The following is a 22,719-nucleotide window of genomic DNA, read 5'->3' as shown; positions in this document are numbered from 1 at the left end:
AAAATAAGCCAATTTATTACCATTACAATTACAGAACCTACTCCGTGTCGACTTGGAACTCCATACTAAATCATTGGTCATAATAGTCAATTATTGGGTTCTTTTGTTACAAGTGCTATCCTTGCTTAATCCACGCTCATGTTACTCCTGTTGATCTCCTCCTGTCTCTCGTTAATCAACTTCACTACTTCATCGATCTTTTTGCTGGCAAAAGGAAATCTGGGGTTAATCAAAAAAGGTCTCAAATCAAACCTATTGTCGTCTGGCGAGTATTGTTCGGCATGGTATGCAGGGGTCATGGTGGTCATCTTGTGTCTGTTAATAGCGTAGAAAAACCAGAAACGCTTGACCTTTTCTGCCACCTGTTCGGCGGTCAAGTTCAATGGAGGCTGCGACCACTCGTGGTATAACTTAATAAACATTGCGTAAGGACCACACTTGTCAACCTTTCTCAATCTTCCGAATTGAGACAACTCGTCGTAGCTCATTCCCATGTCGATTTCGTCACTCTGGACGTAGTTCTCAGTGATTGGTTCCAATTCTGCGGTTGGGGTGGCTGTTAAGAAATCATTCAAAATCGGGATTTTGAAATTGACTTCAGCCCAGGCAATGAATCTTTTCAAGTCAGTCTTCGAGATACCTCCGATGGGGTTAACATCGGCTGATGAACAATCGTACTTTGTCAAATAGCCTCTCAAGCACTCGTCGACGTTGGCACTTCCCAACACCAACATGCCACCAGTGCTCTTGTTTCTCGACCATGGTAACAATTGAGCAAACAAGTAACTCAAAACCATTCTTAATCTGGCCTGAATGTTTTGCAATGCCAAATTTTCAGTCTGAGTGCCTCCGAAGATCTTGAAAATGGGTCTCTTTCCGGTGGCTACTTCGAACACATTGACCACAGCCGTGACCAATGAGTCCATGTTCATATCAACGTGGTAGGAGCCAATTTCTGCGGCCAATTCCTTGGCTCTGGACCTGGTTTCCTTGGAGGAGTTTTCCGTGCCCATAAAAGAGGTGTAGAAGAACTTGGCTGCGATATCCTGGGGAGACTTGGGCACGAATTCTGGGTCGTGGGAGAGCGATCTGAGATCCAGCAACACTTGCGGATCATCCAAGGAGTTGAAGACGAGACGACACATCAGATGGATAATCACAGCTGTCGCACAAGAGTCAATACCTCCACTGAGAGGCAAGAAGTATCCTCCACACTTGGATCTTCTCAAGTAGTCCCACAACCAGCAGGCAGGGCCCAAGGCAATTTCCTCCTCTGGCTTGTGGATGCGAACCGCAATTGGCTTGGTGGGTCTGATGGAAAAGTTGAGCAAATTGGAGCTGGGAGACAATTCAATGCTCGTCTCAATGGTCTTGTAGATCTTCGTCTGTTGCACTGCCTGGTTGTTGGCTGACTTCTGGTTGCGGTACGATCTGACATCGTCGAGATCGATGGTGGCTGTGACCACCTCGACGTCCGCAAGCGAGAACTGAGACCCTTGCGCAACCATCTTACCGTTCACGATGATGCACGCACAGCCATCGTAGTACAACCGGTCTCCATCACAACCCTTCTGGTTGGCGTAAAGATACACCCCACCACATTTGTTGGTGGCCTCGGTAATCAAACTGAGTCTGGTGTCCAATTTGCGAAGCTCATGGTGAGACCCAGACGAGTTCGTGAAAATCTCTACTCCATCAAGACTCATGTCGATGTGAGGCGACTGAGGAGTGAACAACTCCTCACAGGTTTCGCACCCCAAACGGGTCTCCAAGGTCTCGATTACACAGTCGCCAAACGTACACTTGGACTGGCCAAACACCCTCTGGATGTCTTTGGGCAATTGGTGCTCCTCCCAGTACTTGGGACGGTTCCAGGGAGTAAAGTAGCGCATTTCGCGGTAGTTGCCGTCGTTGGCCAAGTACAACTTGGGTCTGATGAGAAGAATGGTGCCATCGTACGAGATCACTCTGCAGTTGTACTTGATGGATTTGTGGATGATTGGCATCCCAATGTCAAGGAGAATACCGTGGGTATCTGGGTTGCCTAAGATCTCGGCGTAGATGGCCCAGCTGTGGTCGTAGACGTCATTTTCCGAGAAATGGTCCAAGCATCCGTACCCACACACTTCCAATTCTGGACCCACACGAAGAGTGGCGCCCTTAGCTTTGGCTTGCTTGATGGACTCGACAATCCTGTCGCGGTTGCCCTCAAAGTCCAATGCCCACTGGTTCAAATTGCAGGTTGCTAGCGTGATATAGTGGCCCATGGTGTTGGTGGAGATAGTGTGTCGCGCGATGTTGGTTAAGAAATGGAGAGTAGTGCGACATCGCCAGATGTCGCGGATCGGTTCCTCTATAGAGGCGGACAAGGCTGGGGTAATTACAGAGATGGAAGTTGGATTCGAGATTTCTCGAATAGTGAGAGATTAGGTAGTTAGTTGGTTTCTAAGCTCTCATATTCATTTTTTTACTAGTAAGTAGATTGTTGGTTTTTAAGGCCATACTTGATAATCAGACCTTCAATTTGTCACTAGTAAGCAGATAGTGATTGGTTCAAGGTTTAAGCCATATCCCCTCAATACATTTATTGCTACTACTGAACAGATGGTATCTTTGGGTTCATCTTACCCTTCAACTTAGTAATGGCTATTGGTCCAAATCTCGCATTGTCTCTATTGAGAACCTATATTTGGATGGCCCTGGCAAATACTATTCAAGGGAACAGCAAACGAGCTACTGGCTTCAACCTGTTGACCCAAATTTTTACAGTAATTTGAGTCTTTCAACCTTCTATCGATTAGTCAGGCCAAAATCCCTATGTAATTTGTGCCGAAAACTATAATTAGCCATACGCTTTCGTTTTATTACTTCCGTAGTCAGGTAAGTTTTCATCGATAATTGCCAAAGGCAGGGTGGTTAGCTTCTATACTTGACAGTCTGGTTTAGTGAAAATTAAATAACTTGTTGAAAACCTCCATCAGAGCAAAACGACTACTGTGCACTAAAATCCATGATGAAAGATAAACGAGCAATTTACAAGTAACCAGAGCCCATGTTCGGCACAGAAAGAAGATGAATATTCTTTCAGATGAATACTTTGATTCAATATCAAAGTAAACGAATTGATGCTCGCGGCCTATAAGAAATATAGTAAGTGTATCCTTTTTGAATAGTCTGTCGATTCAACGTAAATCCAGTACAGTCTATAGTTGTATAGTAAAGTTATCTTATTTATTTACCAATTAAAATTTTTATACAATATTTTACTTTTGTAGCAGTGAAAATAATAAATACAACAATGTCCCAATTCAAGGGGGTCTATCGCAGCTATTCAAACTATTAAAATTACTATTCAATTAGGACCTTATTCTACAGGTATTGCAACATACAATAAGCGTATTGTATTCAATTACATTCAACAAGAGGTCCAGCCCTACACAACCTTAATTTATGAAGTTAATAATGGGATCTATTATAGATTTTTAATCCAACACGAGGTGTATCATGTTCCGTCTAGTAATTCAACAGGTCTAGCAGTTACACCCTAGTGGATAAAATAACATATCATTAAAATAGGCCTAGCGAGTTCACATTCTAAGATTGTAATATTCCAGTCCTATTTGTGTTAATCTCAATTATAATCTGCCCTATAGATTCCATTAGACAATACAATGCGACACTAATAGTTGGACCCTGATAAGATAACGGCCGGAACTGCCAGTTCCGAGGGCGTCTTCGATTTTTCATTCCCAACAACGACACTATTGGACACTCTGACAGGCCTGCTGAATCGGCATTCTAGTCTGGGAACTCTCTAACGCCTCTCTCGTCCCACCTTCTTTCCACCCTCAACGCATCACCTCTTATCAACTCGGTGTGCCCCGTCTGGTCTCCCACGGTGGAGCCTCGGAGGCCCCGCGGGCCTCCGCACGAAAGCATCCGCACGCCCCACTGATAAGACTATATAAGGATGGGGTTGCACCCACTTCCAACGCCAACAATGCCTGCTGCCGAAACATTGTCAGTGACGCCTTTGTCAGACACCCCATTTGGGTGCACGGTGCAATTGCCATCCTACGCCAACAACGATCCTGCCAACTTGAACGACTCCGATTTCACCGCGTTGTACGAATCAGTGCACAAGCACTTGGTGGTGGTGATTCCTGGCCAGGCGGAATTGAGCCCCAAATCGCAGTACGAGTTGACCAAAAGGTTTGACCCCTCGATCCCCCAGCCCAAGGAGAGCAGCGGGGCGGGTTATGGCCACGGCAAGGAGTTCCGCCACGAACAGTCAGTGTTGCGCAAGGACGGTACTACTGTCAAGTCCCAGCCCCAGGTGCAGATCTTGGGCCAGGGCACGTTCGAAGCCAACGAGCCAGGCAACGAAAATGGCGAGTTCATCTCGTTGACCCATCCGTCACACACCTCGTTCCACCACACTCCCCTCACAGACGCCCAGATCAAGCATGACCACAGAACTCGTTTTTACCGCTGGCACATCGACAGCGCGTTGTACGACTTGTCGCCACCATTGGTCACCACGCTCTTGGGCATCAAGGTGCCGCCAGCCACCCAGACCCAGAACATCGTGTATGAAGACTCGGACGAGAAGCTCGAGTTGACTCAGGGTGCCACCTGCTTCGTCAGTGGTGCTCAGGCGTTCCGCAACTTGAGCGAAGAAGATAAGGCGTTCGCGCTCGCCACCACGGTGGAGTACGCACCCCACCCCTACATTGTGATTTCTCCCGCGGGAGCCACCTCCGACGGCCTCACCATGGTGTCTGAGGGCAAGGAGATCCCGTTCGACAAGCTCCCCGAGTGGGAAGCCTCCAAGGTCAAGAAGTTGCCCATGGTGTGGACCAACCCCGTGACCCACGAGCACCACTTGCAAGTGCACGGGTGCTGCTTGCACAAGTTGCACACAACCAAGGACGGCCACACCACCACGTTGGAGTTGGAGGCTGCGCGTAAAAAGGCCCACCAGTTGATGCGTCCCGCAATCTCGCCCCAGAATGTGTTGGCACATGCCTGGAAGCAGGGCGACTTGGTGATCTTCTACAACCGAGGCGTGTGGCACTCGGTGACTGGTGAATTCAAGGGTGTCAACAACGGCAAGGACGAGCGCCGGTTGATGCACCAGTGCAACATTGCCAGTGGGTACGATCCCAAGACTGAGGTATAGGAATAAATGGGAAGGATAGGACAAGTGTAGGATCAGTAGCAGTAGAAATGGGGACGGAATAGCCATAGTGCCCAAGTTTAATGTGATAATTGTCTATCAAAATTATCATCTCAAATACTTGCAACTCAATTTCAAGATAATTCTTAGATCAATATCTGGATAACAATTATTATTATCGTTATGAAAAGAACGAGGGGGTGATGCCTGAGTGTTGACAGCATTTGCTGGGGATATAGTAGGATGAGCTGGAGATGTCGAAATGATTTCTTTAGTATCTTTAAACTTAAAATTATTTCAGGCAGCGATCATAGAACTCTCTACGAGTTCTAGTACTAACAGTACTGTCTTCCTTTCATCTCGGTTGAAAGGTGCAGATAGTCTTGCGAACACCCCAAAGACTTTACCTCCTGTCATCCTCGACCCATGAAATTGTTGTCAATAATCCAAGCTAGAGCTACGTAAAATCATACAGAACCCAGAAGGTTAATATCAGGATAATACACTATTTCCGAGCTGGAAAGTTGGTTCTGCCATAGCTATAAATTACGAATAAATTTGCACGAACTATGTGGAATTAGGAGCACCAGCAAAGACATGGTCGGAATCCAGCCCTCACAGGCAGTAAATTAGTCGCATCTTAACTTTGGATTTTATGCTACAACGTCTTAGAAAGGTTGCTACTAGAAATGTAAATTTAGTCTTAAACGGATTCCTGAGTGGTTCCAATCTTCAGGGCCAATGAAGTGAGTGACTGCACCTAACAAGGATTTTTTACATTGGGTTGAAGTCGAATAAACATTAAAAGGATGTTCTATTGATGTGGTTAGTATCGAGTGGTTGCTAAATCCACCAGTTGCTAGTAATTTCTATTCACTTTATATTTTATACTCACCAGTTCGGTAACACTTAATCCTGGAAGCTCATTCGTTGGCGTGTTTACTGCCTCTACGCAGCAAATATGAACCAACAATCTAAATATAAACTCCGATACGAACAATTCGAAGATCTTATTTCGGTAAATTGAACCGTGAGCAGAAAGCAATTGTTCTAGGAATTCAAGGAAACAGATTAATTTCTGACATCTTGATATCCTTCCATTTCAGAGGTCAAGTAGTGGGTTCTGATAATACTAAGTTGTTTCGCCGGACTAAAATATCGTGGTCTCAAACGATAATTCAATTTTAGCAAGCGTAGCAACTAGAAAATAGTCTCTAGACTGAACATCCATTTCACAGTAGGCTATTCTCGCCCTCGCCCATTTCGCTTAAGAGAGCCACTGATCAGACACAAACATGAATTTCTATAATTTCCTCTCCTCCCCTCATACTCCTTTTACCACTAGTCGCACCAGGCACCAGGTCAGAATCCCGTTCCCTTCCCACTAGGCCCATTTTAATTACATATCTCTTCTAATTACATATCCGTCTGATTAACTATTCCATCTAATTCCAATTAGAATCCCACCTAATCCAGAAAGACTCCTCCCATCCCCTCCTCTTCACCCTCTAGCCCCTCTGCTAGTCACATGCCGCGCACATCCATTCCTCCACATACACTCCCATATAACCACAGCGCAACTGACATCTTTCTTCATCACATCCAATGCAGTACGTTGGCAAAGTCGGTGGCTACGTCTACAACCAGTGGAACTCGTTGAACCCTGCCACGCTCTCCGGAGCAATTGACATCATCGTCATCGAGCAGCCAGACGGATCGCTCCACTGCTCGCCATGGCATATTCGGTTTGGCAAGTTCCAGATCTTCAAGCCGTCCCAGAAGAAAATCGATCTCTACGTCAACGACATCAAGACTGACTTGCCCATGAAGTTGGGTGAGGGTGGTGAGGCGTTTTTTGTGTTTGAAACTGACAACATCAACGACCTCTCGCTGTCAGTCTTGACGTCGCCAGTGATCTCCCCCGTCACTTCAGCAGCCAGCTCGCCTGACGGCTCGCCCAGAGCTACTCCTGGCCCTGGAGACGACGTCGCCAAGGAGCCAGAGCTTTTGGACTTGAACGCAGACGTGGAGAGCAGGATCAACTTGAGTCCAACTGGCACTGGCGACAGCATCAAGGGTGAGTCTCCCGTGCCGTTGCACACTCAGAGGCTTGCGTTCGAGAAGGCACGCAAGATCACTCAGAAACTTAATATCCCCTCGAAAATCGACATCAACGGAGACATGGTCCTCGACATGGACGGTTACAAGCCCAATGCGCAGAAGAACATCGACACCTCGGACGAATTCTTCAAGAAGATCTTCTTCAAGGAGATACAGGCGTTGAACAACATCAACCACGAACGTAACGGCGAGTCGGAAAGCGGCGATGCCGGAGCTGAGAACATAGATGAGGAGATCAAGCTCTGGGACGAGATCATCAGTAAGGACGAAAATGGCAATGTCAGGATCTTGAATAAAGACCCCGCCAACTTCTCGATAAATGGCACCGAATTGAGCCTCGTTGACGACTTGTCGAGCACAGAAGGCTTGCAGAGCCTCGAAGATGTGGCCAACAACATAGAGAACGTGGCCAAGAACGAATATGAATCAGCAGAAAATGCCAGCAATAAAACCTACTTCAAAACTTTGAGATTAACCTCAGAACAACTACAAAAAATGAACTTGAAGTACGGTGAAAACTCCCTTAAATTCAAGTCCAGCGAAGGAACCTCGCAAGTGTTGTCGAACTTATATTTGTGGAAGTCCCACACCCCCATAGTTATCTCTGATATTGATGGTACTATCACCAAATCGGATGCCTTGGGCCATGTCCTCAATTTGATCGGAAGAGATTGGACTCACCCAGGGGTGGCCACCTTGTTCCAAGATATCCACGCCAATGGTTACAATATCATCTACTTAACAGCAAGGTCAGTAGGTCAAGCAGATACCACGAGACAATATTTGAAGGGAATTGCACAAGATAGAGGCACTAGACTCCCCAAAGGACCAGTTATATTAAGTCCTGATAGAACTATGGCAGCCTTGAAAAGAGAAATCGTGTTAAAGAAGCCCGAAGTGTTCAAAATGGCCTGTTTGAATGACATTAAAAGTTTGTATTTCAAAAGTTTGCCAGACTCGAAAGAAGATGACGACCGTACACCATTCTACGCTGGTTTCGGTAATAGAATCACTGATGCTATCAGTTATAGATCTGTCAAAATCCCCAGCCATCGTATCTTCACTATCAACCCTAACGGAGAAGTCCATATGGAATTATTGGAGTTGGCGGGTTACAAGTCTTCCTATTTACACATTGGTGAATTGGTAGACCACTTCTTTCCACCCATTAAGGAAGTCTCTACTCTCAACACCTACTGGAATAATAATCAGTTGAATGAGTACATTAACAAAAAGGATTTGGATCAAGAAGATAATGGCCAGAATAGAGACTACTTCGATCAAGGCTCTATTCGTAGTGGTCCTGATTCTCTTGGATCGCCTGGATCTCCTAGATCTTATGCTGGATCCCCTAGGTTGGGTCAATCAAGTATGTTTGAGGACGTAAAGATCGATGAGAAATACAATGATGTGAATTACTGGAGAGAACCTATTAACTTCAGTGACTTGAGTGATGAAGAGGATGCCAATGAAACAGCAGGTAGCCCCAGAGCGTCACCACCTTCATCGCCAGGCTTATTGTCTCTCAGGTCTTTTAATTCTGAAAACAAGAGTGAAAATTCCTCCGATTTGCAACTTGCTAGAGATATAATTGAACAGGGTAGAGGACGCTCTAAAAGTGCAAGCAGCGGTGAACGTCCGGTCTCCATGACATCATTTACCTCTCCTTTGAAGAACTTCATGATGTTTGGCTCGAGCAAGAATGATGGCGAGGATGAGGAAGAAGATGACGACGATCACACCTTTGATAATGCACTTGCCCATAAAGATACATTGAACAGTGGTGATTTTAACAACGATAAGTGGGCTACTCCTGACCCTGATTCCAGTTTGATCACCAACGAAAGTGACTTCACCGGCGGTGAAGAAGATGACGATGACGACTACACCGATGACGATGACTATGAAGATGACTACGAGGACGACGATCTAGACGAGGATGATATCGATGAACAGGACCTCGACGAATATGACGACGAGGATCTTGACTATGGCGATGATGCTATCCCTGAGGATGCAAAGGTTGCAAGCCCAGGTGCGATCCCTATCACACCCGATCCTTCGAGCAAAATTTCCAGATGAAAAGCAACATGAGAACAAGTAGATGTATAATTGCTGTTTAAACGAATCATGGGCTCCTCGCTAACACACAGATATAGCATTGCATATATATAAGATAAAGGTATAACATATCGACTCCTGTAAATCGCTTGTAGTGGTCGGGAATATAGACTAAATTGATTCTTCCAATAATATTGTTGCTACAACTTCAGCCCCTCTAACTAGAGCACATTTTATCTAACACCTTGGAGGACTATCATTTTTTTCGTGGTTTCATATCGTTTATTCAACTTTCCATAATCGATGTATTGGAACAACACTTTTTAGTTTGGTTTCTCAAAAAATTTATGAATTTTTGGAAAGAAATAGAATACTTGGTGTTCGAACTGAAAGAGCTAGGCCACTAACTGGAAAGCATCCCACCAAAAAAGAACTGTTTTCTTATAATGCAACTATCTGTATTAACTACCAACGAATAGATGGCACGTATGTCAAACGTACTGTTCATCTATCGGTGAAGGATGCACTACGGTTGCGAAAAATGGAAAATAGCAATTATATCGCAATTGAGAAGCAAAGAACGAAATTTTAATGTTGTCTAACAGCATTTAAAAACTTTTATGGTTAGAAAATGCACAGTAATTCGTTATACATGAATTTCACCAAATTAGCTCTTACTTTTTTTGCTTTTGGGAAGTGAATAATAATCTACGGACTACCTATTGCAATAGATCTTAACTCCAGTATGCCATTGACGATTTCTGATTCGCAACTGAGCATCACTAATGTACGAAAAGTGTTGGGAAAGTATGAGGGTTCACCTTGGTAAAATCCTTGCTTAAAATGTACAGATTTATTTTGATCAATAATCAATTTCTTCAATTTTAGGAGTCTTGTTTCTTCAATGCCTTAAAATCAAATGAAAAAATACCAGTAGCAATTGTATAAAGTGACGTTTTTCGTCCTGCTGTAGTTTTTATTGGCTAATGGGAAGTATATGACAATCGCTAAATCAACCAATATCCAATATGCAATCGTGCGAATACCAATATTGACGCTCATTTTTGTAGGGATGTTGCGTAGAAAATATTCTTTTTCAACAAACATCCGATATAGTGTAATGGCTAGCACGGTTCGCTCTCACCGAGCAGATCCGGGTTCGATTCCCGGTATCGGAGCTTTCTTTTTGATTTTTTGCTGTCTGTTTGAGGCAGTACATAAATTCCCAAGCATGTGTAGCATAAACTTTCGCAGCCAGTTTGTTCTGCGTAGTTTGCCATAAAAGGACAGATCGTTCCACTACTCATTGTGGCTCCCTAACTGCTTCTCATGCTTTCATATTTGATCTTACTATTATTGGTTCTTCCAGTCCCTGCTTATTCTGCTACTCCTTCCGATGTACCAAGACCCAAACCATACGAGGTGAACAGTATTCGTGATATAGAGCTCAACTACGACAAACTCACCCAAGATCCAGATACCGTATTCTACTTGAAAGATACAAAGACTTTCTTAGCCAGACCAGAGAGTGCTGAGAACAGTCCTGAGGACTTGGACACCCTAGCTCGTCGTTCCTGGTTTGGAAGAAAACCTGTTCAGGACTGGGTGGAGTACGACATCGCGTTGGAGAGAGAAGTGACCTATCCGGGAGTCATTCCCGTTAGTGCTTGCCAGTCACAGCAATACGGGGGGTCGGGTTCAGTTACATTCTCTTATTCCTTGAAAGACTCGCTTGTCATAGAGCCCGTTATCCAAAATGTACATAAGCTTGGAATCGGAAGATACGGCATAGCTTACGACTATAAGGCCCAGCACGGTTGGGGACTGACTGCCTCCACTAGTGGCTCTGTCACCTGTTCGGTGGGACCTGGCCAGAAGGCACAGGTGTTCATGACCCCCACCTTTGTGAAAATCGTACCCAAGCTCAGAATGGTGAAATACAAGCTAAAGAAGTTCGTGACAGACCCAGACTTCACCACAACCACTAGCATGAATATGCTCGTTGAGAACGCCAAAAACAGAATTGATTGTGCCACCAGTGATGTAGTCGAGTTGTTCTGCAAATCTGAAAAAATTGGAACCCCCGACTGGAAGAATCCCAGCCAGCTTCGGTTCGTTGACTGAAAGGGTTGCAAATAAGCATAGCACCATTGAACAGTTGATACTTGTTAATAATTTATAATCGAGTCCTAGCTACATCTGAAATTCAGTCTTATTGTCTCATTAATTACAAGATTGTACTAAATACATATTGAAACGTAGTCTTATTGTTCCCCTTTTTCCATTTTCTTCAAGTCGACAAGGTACTCGTCTATTTGAAATGGATCCATATGAATGGAATTTTCATTCATGAACTCCTCGAAATCACTGGCTGTGTTTTTAAAGGTTTTCTTGTATGTTTGTCCGTATACCTTGCAGAATTTCTTGGACCCTTCAATGGCACATTGTACGTTGTCGTCGTTGTAGCCCATTGTAGCACGGTAGGCATCGTCACTGAATCTGTTGGGGTCCAAGAGGCCAAGCTCGCGGCGTCCTTCGTCAGTTTGTTCTGTATTGTCGGCATGCAAAACAAGAGTGGGGCTGTTGAAGTTCAAAATTTGCTCCAAGAGGCCCTGTATGTTGATGTTATGGACGGTGAAGTCAGCAACCGAGACCATCAAAGTCATCTGGTCGTCGACCTTCCAGTAGCCAGATTCGTCCTGGTGCAAATCCTCGGCCTTCCAGGTGGCTATTCCGTTGGGAATGAGCACATTGCTGATGTAGCACAACTTTTTGGGTTCGCCAATATCCCAGCTAAGGATAGGAATGTCGAACGACACCGATGACGAGATGTGGGTGATTCTGTAAAAGGACTTTATCTCCTTGTTCCCGTCCCTGTCGACCTCGATCGAGTCCTTGACTAACACCACCAAGTTGGGCCTGTACATTCTGTCTCCGCAGCCGCAGTCATCCAAGTGAGCTCTGGGAAAACCAGCCCAGATTTCTCTTCCTTTGGGGATAATGCTAGCCAAGTCGACCTTGGTTTGGGTCTTGATGAGCTCGTTGATATTAACCATCTGGGTACCTCCACGAAGGGGTCCCACTGTGGTCTTGGGGTCCAATTTTGGATCCAACTTGAAATCGGACGAACACAAGCCAGTGCCTTCACTGATGTCACATTTCAAGGTCTCGAATTTGGACCATCTGTACACAAAGTACAAGTCGCGGTCGTAGCCATGTTCCTCACGTTCTGAGTGGCTCACCAAAGGCACCCAGTTCTTTTGCTTCTTTTGGCGAGGCTGGTTCGCGATCTGCAACTCCATGGCCTTGGAGTAGAGTTTGTCATCGTAAGCCTTGTTGGGCTCGCCATCCGTGTTGGCCTTACCCTTCTGAAGCTGGAACGGCCACGACACAAACATAGACCGGTAGGTGCCTGCCTGCTTTCTGCCAGCCTTGGAGTTAGGATCATATTTCGGATTTTGGGTGAATTTTCTATGGTACGAGTTGTACACCAAGAGAGGCTCCTCGTAGCCAGCCTTGTTCTTGACGAGCGACACGTGGGCATCCTCGGGCCCGTAGTAGCGGAGCTTGGGGTCGTCGACGTCATGGAAGAACGGAATGGGGAGGAACGACGGAAACTTCATCACGTTGAACGAGCCCTCGTTGGAGGGAACCACCAAATGCGAATCAGTGATCTCCTCCCAGTTCTCGTCGTAGAGCTGGGCGTACACCACCGAAAACACTGGCTGGTTGCGAACAGCTTTTGGAGTGTAGATGATTCGTGAAATGACAAAATGGACACCATAATCCTTCAACCACACGCTGGAGCCGGCCAAGCGTGACCAAAAAATGTCCACCACATTGTGCTTGACCATCAAACGCAAGTTTTCTTCAAAAAACGGGGCAATTTGGCCCATGTAGCCGTCAGGATTGGTGTCGATTTCCTTCAAAAGCTCTTCCATGAGCCGTGGAAGCGAAACCTTCAATGCTGCGGCCTTGTCAATCTGCACGGTGGCCTGCTGGTTGAGCACGTCGCACTTCAGCTTGTCGAGATTGATGGGCTCGATGCTGTCGTAGATGTTGAGGACATGGTCGCGGTACAGGGAGTGTTCTGGGGTCAAAGGCTCGGGTATGGGCGTCTCCACATGGACTATGGGGGGATTACCCAAGTTTTCGAGGATTTCAGGATGCTCATCGAGGAACTGGAGCGAATCAGCAGGTAAGATGAGCAGACCAGACTTGGAGCTGGGAGGCGCTTCGTATGCGGGAGTGATTTGCTCGACATAGCCAGCCTCGTTGTCGTATTGGATGAGGTGGAAGGCCAAGAGAAGGGTGGATACAAGCGCGGCTGCAACGATGTAGCGCAACGAGTGCCTTATCTTGATCTTGATGGTAGTAAACGTAGTCATGGGGGATGGACGGGAGGTCGCACGCGGATGGGGGAGCGTGGACAGTTGGGGATGACTGGGTTCAAATAGGACAGGCAGGCTCGGCGAGGGAGGGTAGCAATAGGAAGTATAGCCCGATATTTTGGAGGGAAGGCCCAGTATATATATACGAATGATTATTTTTAGGCAGTGCATGGTGCCAACGTTGAGAGTGGATTATGTACAGGTGCCTAGGTGCTGACCGGGCCTGCCGCGCCGAGTGGCGCATGTCGGTGCTGTTGTCATTGCTGGGCCAGCCCGATTGGGAATTAGTGTTTTACGGTTTACGTCAGGCCGACGGGGAACAATACGAGTAGGGGGGAGTTTTGTATTCCCAGCACATGGATGGTTCCGTATTGGTGCTGGGTGGACGCTAGCAAATATATCTAGGGGTCTGGCGGCAAGCGTGCTCGTGCAGGATCGCACATGCGGGTTAGTGGCCATGGTGTGCACAGCCTTTCGTTAGCAACGATGGTCGATTGTGTCTGATGTCACCCTCCGGTGGCTATTGTGGCCAGTTCCGAGGCCAGGGCTGTGTGGTTTCAGGGGAGCTGGAATGTGCGATCGTCACCACGTTCCTGGATTGAGGTGACAGGCAGATAGTGCGTTTCAGGGCCGATTGAGATCAGGGTTCGTGTCAATTCAGTAGGTTTCACTGGTGTCCTCGGACGGAGGGGCCGGGTGCTCTTCCCCGTACGCCGTACAGTACGCAGAAGACAAGTCCATGGCACATTTGACGTTGTCGTTGTCGTAGCCAAAGTGGCCGTTTTCGTTCAATCCTGGCAACAAGTACCGCAAGAGTCCCTGGATGTGCACCATGTCCACTGTGTGGTCGTTGACCGAGAACGACAATGTGAGGTAGTCCAGGACGTGGGTGCCCACCTTGCGGATGTCCCAGGCCGAAACTCCGTTGGGAATCAACAGATTGGGCAGGCCATTGATGCATTCCTCCAGGTCTCGCGATAAGTCCCACGACGTGACGGGCACGTTGAGCGACATGAACGACCCCACGTCGTGGAGCTTGTACTGGGACTTGTAGGTGTCGACGTGCTCGTCCATGTTCTTGGCAAAGTCCTCTTTGACGGCGTTGTCCTTGACCAAAGTGACGAGATTAGGACGGTAAAAGCCCTTGCCGCACCCACACTCCTTGAAGTGGGCCCTGGCAAACCCGAGATACACCTCACGTCCCTCGGGAATGCGGTCCAACTCGTGCTGGAGCTGGGGGAATTTTTCGACGTGCTCGTGGAGGAGCATATTGACATTGACCATTTCAGTTCCGCCTCTGAGGGGTCCCACCCCGTCGAGAACCTCTGTGGTTCTCATCTTGTACTCAAACGAGCACGACGACACCGAATTGTCGAAATTTTCAGTCAAAGAACATTTCAACACCTCGATGTTGTTCCAGCGAATTACCATATAGATATACTTGTCGTAGCCCTCAGCAACACGCTCCTGGAAGCTGATGAACGGTGTCCAGTTCTTCTGCTGTGCAAGCAGCCGCATGGAGTTCTCGATCTTGAGCTCGATCACTCGCGTGTAGAGGTTGGAGTTGTGCTTGGACTTGAGGTCCTCCATGTTGAGCTTGCCTCTCTGGAACTGCCATGGCCACGACATGAACATGGAACGGTACTCCTTGAAGAGCACCTTCGATTTGGATGCCTCTTCGATTTCTTCCTCCAAGATCTTTCTGTGGTTGGCGTTGAACAACACCAATGGCTCCTCGTAGCCCTTGGGGTTCTTGACCACGATGATACGTGGGTCCTCGGGTCCGTAGTACCCGTCCTTGTTGATATTGAACTTATGGTACGCTGGAAATGGAAGGAAATCGGGATACGAAATTGCTGTGAATTTCTGGGCCTCTTCCTTCTCGTCGTTGTGGATATCGGGATTGTTGCTGGGAACCACCAACTCCACGTTGGGAAGCTCTTTCCAGTTCTCGTCGAAGATCTGGCCGTACACGAGCGACAATGCAGGCTTGTCCCGTCTTTTATCGTAGGAATACACCATTCTCGACACCATGAAATGGACTCCGTACTGCTCCAAGTACACCAGCGACCCTGCCAAACGGTACCAGTATTGGTCGACGGTGTTGTGCTTGACCTGGTCGGAAATTGGGTTCTCCTTGAAGAAGTAGGCGAATTCTTTCGCGTATTCGGACCCAGAGGCGAAGAAACGGTTCACGATATCGCGTCGAGTCGTCGTGAAACTTTGTGGTTTCGACACCTGGATGGTCTTCCTCTTGTGGAGGATGCTGCACTGGCCGTAGTCGCCGTTGATGTCGGCAGAAGCCGCAAAAATGTCGAACGAGAAGAACGAGTACGTGCTTTTGATAGTCAGCTGGCTGAGGGCGCTGGAGCGCATGGTCTCGTAGGCGGGCTCGGGGTCGTCGAACTCGGAGCTGCCAGAGTGGTCGTTGGGCGTGTGTTCGTCCAACTCCTCGTCCGTGGGCTCTGGTTCGTACTTGTAGTGGTACTTGACGATGTTGTCGCTGGGATGCAACTTTTTGCCCAACACTTTCTGGTAGTAGCCCAGCAACTGTTCGGTGGTGTTGAGGTGGAAGTTGCGAGGGAAGATGATGAGCTTGTTGGCCTTGTCGAAGGCACTAATGAGGCTAGTTTCTGGCACGAGATCGGGTTGGATCTCGTCCATGTCGTGGTTGATGTGGATGGGACCTTGCTGGGATGCGTCCTTGACGCGGTGGGACACCTCGTCGTAGTCGTATGAGTGTAGTGTGTAGAGGAGGAGGCATGTCATGGCCATCAACACCACGAGGGTGATTTTCTCGAATCGCCTGAGGACCTTCATTGGTGGGAGATGTTGTGAAGGAAGGTTGTGGGAATGGAGGGTCTTCTGGTGATTGGGGAGAAGTTTCTGGTGGGCAAGTCTTGGATTAGAAGCTCTTTGGATCTTAAATCTTCTGGTGGGTTCAAGTCCTCTTTGGTCCTGAAGTCTTCTGGTGATTAGAAGCTTTCTGCTATGAAAGTTTTGGTTGTGAAGTCTTCAGATTGAGGCACTGGTGGCACTTCTGATGATACTGGAGAAGTTTTCTGGTGCCGCTTGATGAAGTCTTCTGGTGTCTTCTGTGAAGTCTTCTGGTGTCTTCAGTGATGTCTACGAGATGCTATGGAAGACTTTTCTGAAGGCTATCAGTTGAAATTTCTGAAGCTTCTGGTGTCTTCGGATTCTGTCTGATCAGTGAAGTTTCGGAGTCTTTGATGTCTGAGCAGTCTGAACTCTTCTGTCTGTCAGTTGCCTTCGCCCTGTCGGTGGTCGCCCCTTGCGATGTCTGCGTCGTCAAATTTCCTTCAAATGCTGCCTTGTTGTGCAGACGGCAGGATTATATGCTCCGATGTGTGGTGCCCGCGTATCGCCTGGGACTGTAGTAAGGAGTGGGAGGCCGTAGCACAAGCTGTGGGAAGAAGAAACTATTCTAAATATAAAGATTCCCGGAAGACACTTTTGGAGCACACAAATCGGCAGGGCACTGCAGTGGTCGGCAGGTGGTGGGATGGAACATTAAATTATTTACCTGGACCACGAGGCATAAAAACCGATCTTGTGGTGGCTTATCAGAGGCAGAGAAGAGCCCTCGGAAATCAGTTCCGGAGGAAATAATAGTCGATGTCCTGCATGTCTGGCAGGCGTTTTGCATGCGATCCTGTTGTCCGGGTGTGAAGGATAGGTGTTTGGAAGGGACTTGGGGGTGGTGAGAAGTAGGTGAGGCAACGAGAGAGTCGGTGGTGGAAAGGAGCCACTGCACCGGTTCTCTTGACAGAAGAATTGAGATCGGCAGTCTCCTATCGTAGCCTATTTTGCACGCCGCACATTACCCGCGCGCGGGACATTTTCCATGTCGACCGCGCCAGCCCACACACCCGCAGAATTCGCCGAAATGACGTGCGATTGTCCTGTGAGTTCTCGTGTGCTGGTAGGACGAGCTATGCCCGGCCATCCAGTCTTCCTCTACGTCACTGCCATCAAAGCCTGCCCTTTTAGGGGGCCTAAAGTGCTCATCTTCTGGCGACGCAGGCGCCGCGCACGCCATAATCGTATTTCGTGCATGATGTTCATGGTGCGCCGGACCCGAGTCTAGTCTTTTGCTGTGTGCATCAGCCTCTTGTGGTACATTTACGGTGGGAAGTGGTGGGGGCGGGTGGTGGCGCCAGGTGGCGACTGGTGGTAGGGACGGATGTAGCTTCAGGGGTATCACCACCTCAATTACCACCCTACAACCCACCACCCTCTTCCACTGACATGCCCCTAATTATAGCACCATGCGTCATATTCCTGGTGCACGCCTGGCAGGTGCATTTTTGACAATTGGCACGTCGTGCAGTTTTTTTTATAGAAGTTCGAATCTCGCTGCACCAGTGACAATCTCATGTTCCGGGCATGCAAGATCCCCAGACCACGAACCGTCACAAGTGTCAACAGTGGCTAAAAGTCGTTGCCGAGACTTCGAGCTTCTGTTTGCCTCTACGATTCAGTCACACATCCCACCGCTTGGTCTTGGAGCGCCACGTGCCGAGTTCTCCCATTCTATTATGCAACCGACGCATGCACGGTGCACAACAGTGGGATCTGCCGTTTGGTAGGTCTAAAGATAGCCTGGTTAGGGAGGAAAGGGTTGGGGTATTGAAAGCTGTGAAGGCTTAGGTGTAGTCCTGCCGTGAGGCGGTCAGATCGTGGCCCAGTTGGGCCAGTAGGCAGCCGATGTATTGTTGCTTTAGTTTAGCCACGTGGCTGGATGTGTCAAGTGTCACGCGAGCGATGTATCACGTGTTATTGATCACGTGAGTATCACGGATGGATCACTGTAAGAGAAATGGTGATTGGAGAAACTCTGAAGATGTTGAGGATGGTGAGTATCACTGGGATAATGCCAGTTCACTACTGTTATCCTAGCTGAAACCAAGAGGGACTGTGTCTCTCGTAATTTCTCTTAAAACAAGTACCTTTTATAATTGTTATTATTCCTTGAACTGTGGTAAGCACAAACAAACAGGGCTGTTTGGCAACCTTCGGTATTAAACGTATGCAATTTAATATATTCTTATTGATAGTATATCGACGAATGTATGTGTTGATGTCGTGGCGTTAATGCTTCAGAAGTCCCCGCCCCCGGAGCAGTCACTGCCACCAACAAAACTTCACCACTGTATTTATAGATGCTAAGCATGGATGGAATTCTTTAAACATGGATGAGAAAAGTACCCAAAATTGTTCGTTACCAAAAAGCAAGTGAAGTTAAACTAATTCATCTAGTAATTTAACCACTGCCCTCCACGTCCTAGTAACTAGCTTGGTGAGCAAGTTGATTAATTTGGATTCAGGAATAAGTCATGCACCGACAGCCTAGACTGAAGTCTGAAGAAAAATACCCAAAGCTCATAATGTGTCCTCTGTATGTACCAGTTTATTGAAAATGAACCTGAATATTGGAGGACATCTAGACCCTTCCAAAGCGACCTGTTGATATTTACTAAAACTAGATGGAGTGTCATCTAGCTAATGTTACAAGAAAATCGATCAAATCACCAACAAATACTACCTGTATGCTATCTGATTAGTGGATGCAAAAATGCGACATTAACGACATTGAGCGGGATGCCACCACCGAGAACGTTGGGGGACAAAACTCAGTGATCTAAGACGGAACGGGTGTCAGATGGGAGGAAGAGCCGACAGGAATACTACCAGGACCTTGACGGTAAACTCCAATGGGACATAAAAGAGCCAGGTGCCTGCATTATGTGTTATTACTATAATATCCTCGCGAGTCAGAGTAGTGCCGGGTTTAAAGGAACTAATACGTTAAGTATCAAAAAAAAAAATTATGGAGTGGTCAGGTCCAGTATACTGAATATTGTTCAAAATAAGACGTAAATCACATTCTCTCAAATATTTCCCGCAAACACTTACTAAAACCCCTAAATATAGGTTCAGTGTCTTTTTCTTATTTGCAATAAGTAAAGAAATTAAAAGAAAGTGGTGTTGGTTCACACAGGTGTTATAACGGTACCATTTACCACTATCGCACACAATAGAATGCCAGTAAGGATTAAATACTCTTTACAGTATTAAAGGCATCTATACCCAGTAAACAGCTCCGGAGATGGCGAAACTAAAAAAGCTCCAAAGTAATCTAGAAACCTAAGAGCAATTTCTATTCCAAACGGCACGCAGCCTCTAACCTCCGCATAGACGAACCCAGTGGCCATAGAACGAAAGATGTAACAAGCCGTACAACCACTGATCACGTGACTCTCCGCACGTGACCTTATCGGGTTCCCAGCAGCGCGCCCAGCCGCTACCGCACCAACTAGCCCGATTCGGCGCCCGCTAGCGCAACTGCCCCAGGCCTGTCGGAAAGCGAGCTCCTGAAGGTGGGGTTCCACCTGGGCTATATAAACCACCACCAGCACCTCCTCCACCACACTCATACCTCACACATACCCTTCCCCATGCTCAGACTCTCCAGACTGCTTTCCAAGCGCTGGCTCTCCTCCTCCAAACCCGCTGGCTCCACAGCCGCGCATTACTTCCCCCACGAACCAAAGGGCCCCCACTTGGCCACCGACTCCATTCCTGGCCCCAAATCCCAGGCGCTTAACGACGAGTTGGGCCAGGTTTTTGACAACAGAGCCACCTACTTTGTTTCTGACTACACCAACTCGGTGGGCAATTACATCAGCGATGCTGACGGAAACCAGCTCTTGGACATGTACTGCCAGATCTCGTCCATTCCTTTGGGGTACAGCAATCCCGAGCTTCTCAAGGCCGCTCGTTCAGACGAAATGGCAAACGCCTTGATCAACAGACCAGCTTTGGCGTGCTTTCCATCCACCGACTACAAGCAGATCTTGCAGGACGGGATCTTGGCAGCTGCGCCTCCGGGCCACAACAAGGTGTGGACAGCGTTGAGCGGGTCCGATGCTAACGAGACGGCGTTCAAGGCTGCGTTCATGTACCAGGCCGCTATCAAGAGAGGGTCACGTGACTTCAGTGCTGAGGAGATGGCTTCGGCCATGGAGAACAAGGCGCCAGGCTGCTCGGACGGCGTGATCTTGTCGTTCGACAAGGGCTTCCACGGACGGTTGTTTGGGTCGTTGTCGACCACGCGTTCGAAAGCCATCCACAAGTTGGACATTCCTGCGTTCCCATGGCCCAAGGCTCCGTTCCCAGCGTTGAAGTACCCTTTGAGCGAAAACGTGCAGGCCAACCAGGCCGAGGAGCAACGCTGCTTGGACGCGTTCGAGTCCATCATCGAGTCGTACCCTCCCCACACCGTGGCTGCAATCATTGTTGAGCCTGTCCAGGCCGAAGGAGGCGACAACCACGCGTCTGCTGCTTTCTTCCAGGGAATCAGAGACATCACCTTGAAGCACAAGGTGTTGATGATCGTGGACGAGGTCCAGACCGGTGTGGGTGCCTCCGGAAAGTTCTGGGCCCACGAGCACTGGAACTTGACCACTCCTCCCGACATGGTGACATTTTCCAAGAAGTTCCAAGCTGCTGGCTTCTACTTCCACGACAAGAACTTGCAGCCCAACCAGCCCTACAGACAGTTCAACACCTGGTGTGGAGACCCTTCCAAGGCCATCATTGCCAAGACCATCTACCAAGAAGTGGTCAAGCACGGATTGGTGGAGAAGACCGCTGCCACCGGAGCTTACCTCTACCCCCAATTGCAAGCTGTCTTGGACAAGCACCCCGACAAGGTGCTGAACTTGCGTGGTGAGAACTTCGGTACGTTTATCGCCTGGGACTTTGTGGACGCTGGCGCCAGAAACAAGTTGTTGGCGGAGATGCGTGCACGCGGAGTGAACGTGGGTGGCTGCGGAGACGTTTCCGCTAGATTGAGACCTACGTTGGTCTTCGAGAACAGCCACGCCGACGTGTTTTTGGGAGCATTAGAGGACTCATTGAAGGCTTTATAGAGTGAATGCACGTGACAGATCACCTGTGGCATTGACGTAGTGCATATGCAGCAACTCCTGCACCGACACCGTTTTGATTTTGCGCGATTTTGTCTGCCCCACTTGACACATCCCCTGGGGCCGTGATGTTGACTGTAGATCGGCCCACACGCCACGGGGTGCCTGTGGGCCCAAAGTGGCACCGTAGAATAGCACAACAACGTAGGCAAATAACCGCGCAGCCTGTTTGGGCCACGAAAACAACCACACATCGATCTCGTAATATATACGTGGCGTCATCGCCCATCGCAGTTCAACGATCGCCTGGAGATGCCCTTCGGGGTCGGTTGCCAGATCCTCCGCCAGGCTGTGGGAAAGGCGCTCTGAGCCTTGTTGATGTGTCAGCTGGACGTGTCTGTCTGCCAGCCCACGGCCAGAATCACAGCTAAACCACGGCCAGAATCACAGCTAAAACGACAGCCGGAATGACAGCCGCTCCAGACGCTACTCGGACACCCCGATGTCTCCAAGATCTGTGTCGGGAGATCGCTAGGCGACCTCCTATTGTCTCCATGTGTCCGGAGTGTCTGACCCCCAGTGCGCCTGTCACGTGCGCGCCTCCGTGCATCTAACCCGCCTCTGTTCTTGCTTACATACTAATAGTTATACCACCACTCCCTCTTGACGTTATCAGGCCAGCCGCCAGTCACCAGCATAGTCAGTTATTGTCACTCCGACATTTCCTTCCAGCGTGTGCCGCACGCTTCAACAACCAGCCACCAGACTGCACTAAATACCGCAGCGGCTACTTCTCACGAAGTCACGAACTCCCAAATTACTCCAGAAGTTCACCAAATCGTTGCAGCGACTTCTACAGCGGCCAAGAAGCTCCACACATCGGCTACTACCTTAGCCACTACGCCCAAAGTCGCTCCAGAACGCCGTCAGTCACTTTAGCAAGCACTTCCGAATTACTCCTCCAGTCACACCAGGGCTACCACGGCGGCTAATTCTTCTAGCAATCACGACAGCG

The 22,719-nt window shown here is 48.2% G+C and overlaps 9 protein-coding genes and 1 non-coding gene across 10 annotated transcripts; 7 read left to right on the top strand and 3 right to left on the bottom strand.

The window, feature by feature from the left end:
- Window positions 1-125: 125 nt before the first annotated feature.
- On the bottom strand, window positions 126-2,267 carry CANTADRAFT_56741 (glutamine-dependent NAD(+) synthetase; the record flags this gene model as incomplete). Its single annotated transcript, XM_020210622.1, has 1 exon — window positions 126-2,267. One exon carries the CDS (start codon window positions 2,265-2,267, stop codon window positions 126-128), a length of 2,142 nt encoding a protein of 713 aa, XP_020062233.1.
- A 1,733-nt stretch (window positions 2,268-4,000) lies between these two features.
- Window positions 4,001-5,182, top strand: CANTADRAFT_57235 (uncharacterized protein; the record flags this gene model as incomplete). Its single annotated transcript, XM_020210671.1, has 1 exon — window positions 4,001-5,182. The coding sequence occupies one exon, from the start codon at window positions 4,001-4,003 to the stop codon at window positions 5,180-5,182; it is 1,182 nt and encodes a 393-aa protein (XP_020062232.1).
- Window positions 5,183-5,381: 199 nt separating this feature from the next.
- Window positions 5,382-5,991, top strand: CANTADRAFT_27486 (uncharacterized protein). The gene has a single exon (XM_020208121.1). It carries the CDS (start codon window positions 5,442-5,444, stop codon window positions 5,607-5,609), a length of 168 nt encoding a protein of 55 aa, XP_020062231.1. The 5' UTR covers window positions 5,382-5,441; the 3' UTR covers window positions 5,610-5,991.
- Window positions 5,992-6,784: 793 nt separating this feature from the next.
- On the top strand, window positions 6,785-9,322 carry SMP2 (phosphatidate phosphatase; the record flags this gene model as incomplete). Its single annotated transcript, XM_020208289.1, has 4 exons — window positions 6,785-7,458; window positions 7,561-8,511; window positions 8,635-8,941; window positions 9,104-9,322. Coding segments are annotated over 4 exons (2,151 nt in total), but the record flags the coding sequence as incomplete, so codon positions are not given.
- Window positions 9,323-10,467: 1,145 nt separating this feature from the next.
- CANTADRAFT_t246 lies at window positions 10,468-10,539 on the top strand. The gene has a single exon. It is a non-coding gene; the product is annotated as a tRNA-Glu (tRNA).
- Window positions 10,540-10,690: 151 nt separating this feature from the next.
- Window positions 10,691-11,571, top strand: CANTADRAFT_102679 (uncharacterized protein; the record flags this gene model as incomplete). Its single annotated transcript, XM_020206162.1, has 1 exon — window positions 10,691-11,571. The coding sequence occupies one exon, from the start codon at window positions 10,691-10,693 to the stop codon at window positions 11,483-11,485; it is 795 nt and encodes a 264-aa protein (XP_020062229.1). The 3' UTR covers window positions 11,486-11,571.
- CANTADRAFT_27484 (beta-mannosyltransferase) lies at window positions 11,567-13,829 on the bottom strand. The gene has a single exon (XM_020208120.1). It carries the CDS (start codon window positions 13,747-13,749, stop codon window positions 11,626-11,628), a length of 2,124 nt encoding a protein of 707 aa, XP_020062228.1. The 5' UTR covers window positions 13,750-13,829; the 3' UTR covers window positions 11,567-11,625.
- Window positions 13,830-14,454: 625 nt separating this feature from the next.
- On the bottom strand, window positions 14,455-16,074 carry CANTADRAFT_32077 (beta-mannosyltransferase; the record flags this gene model as incomplete). Its single annotated transcript, XM_020208433.1, has 2 exons — window positions 14,455-14,799; window positions 14,851-16,074. Coding segments are annotated over 2 exons (1,569 nt in total), but the record flags the coding sequence as incomplete, so codon positions are not given.
- Window positions 16,075-17,499: 1,425 nt separating this feature from the next.
- CANTADRAFT_326440 (uncharacterized protein) lies at window positions 17,500-17,950 on the top strand. The gene has a single exon (XM_020208467.1). The coding sequence runs from the start codon at window positions 17,618-17,620 to the stop codon at window positions 17,858-17,860; it is 243 nt and encodes an 80-aa protein (XP_020062226.1). The 5' UTR covers window positions 17,500-17,617; the 3' UTR covers window positions 17,861-17,950.
- Window positions 17,951-20,231: 2,281 nt separating this feature from the next.
- UGA11 (Uga11p) lies at window positions 20,232-21,707 on the top strand (the record flags this gene model as incomplete). Its single annotated transcript, XM_020211267.1, has 1 exon — window positions 20,232-21,707. One exon carries the CDS (start codon window positions 20,232-20,234, stop codon window positions 21,705-21,707), a length of 1,476 nt encoding a protein of 491 aa, XP_020062225.1.
- Between the last annotated feature and the right edge of the window lie 1,012 nt (window positions 21,708-22,719).

This window comes from Suhomyces tanzawaensis (assembly GCF_001661415.1).
Source record: "Suhomyces tanzawaensis NRRL Y-17324 unplaced genomic scaffold CANTAscaffold_8, whole genome shotgun sequence".
NCBI classification, from domain to species: domain Eukaryota; kingdom Fungi; phylum Ascomycota; class Pichiomycetes; order Serinales; family Debaryomycetaceae; genus Suhomyces; species Suhomyces tanzawaensis.
This window is presented reverse-complemented; position numbering and strand designations above follow the sequence as displayed.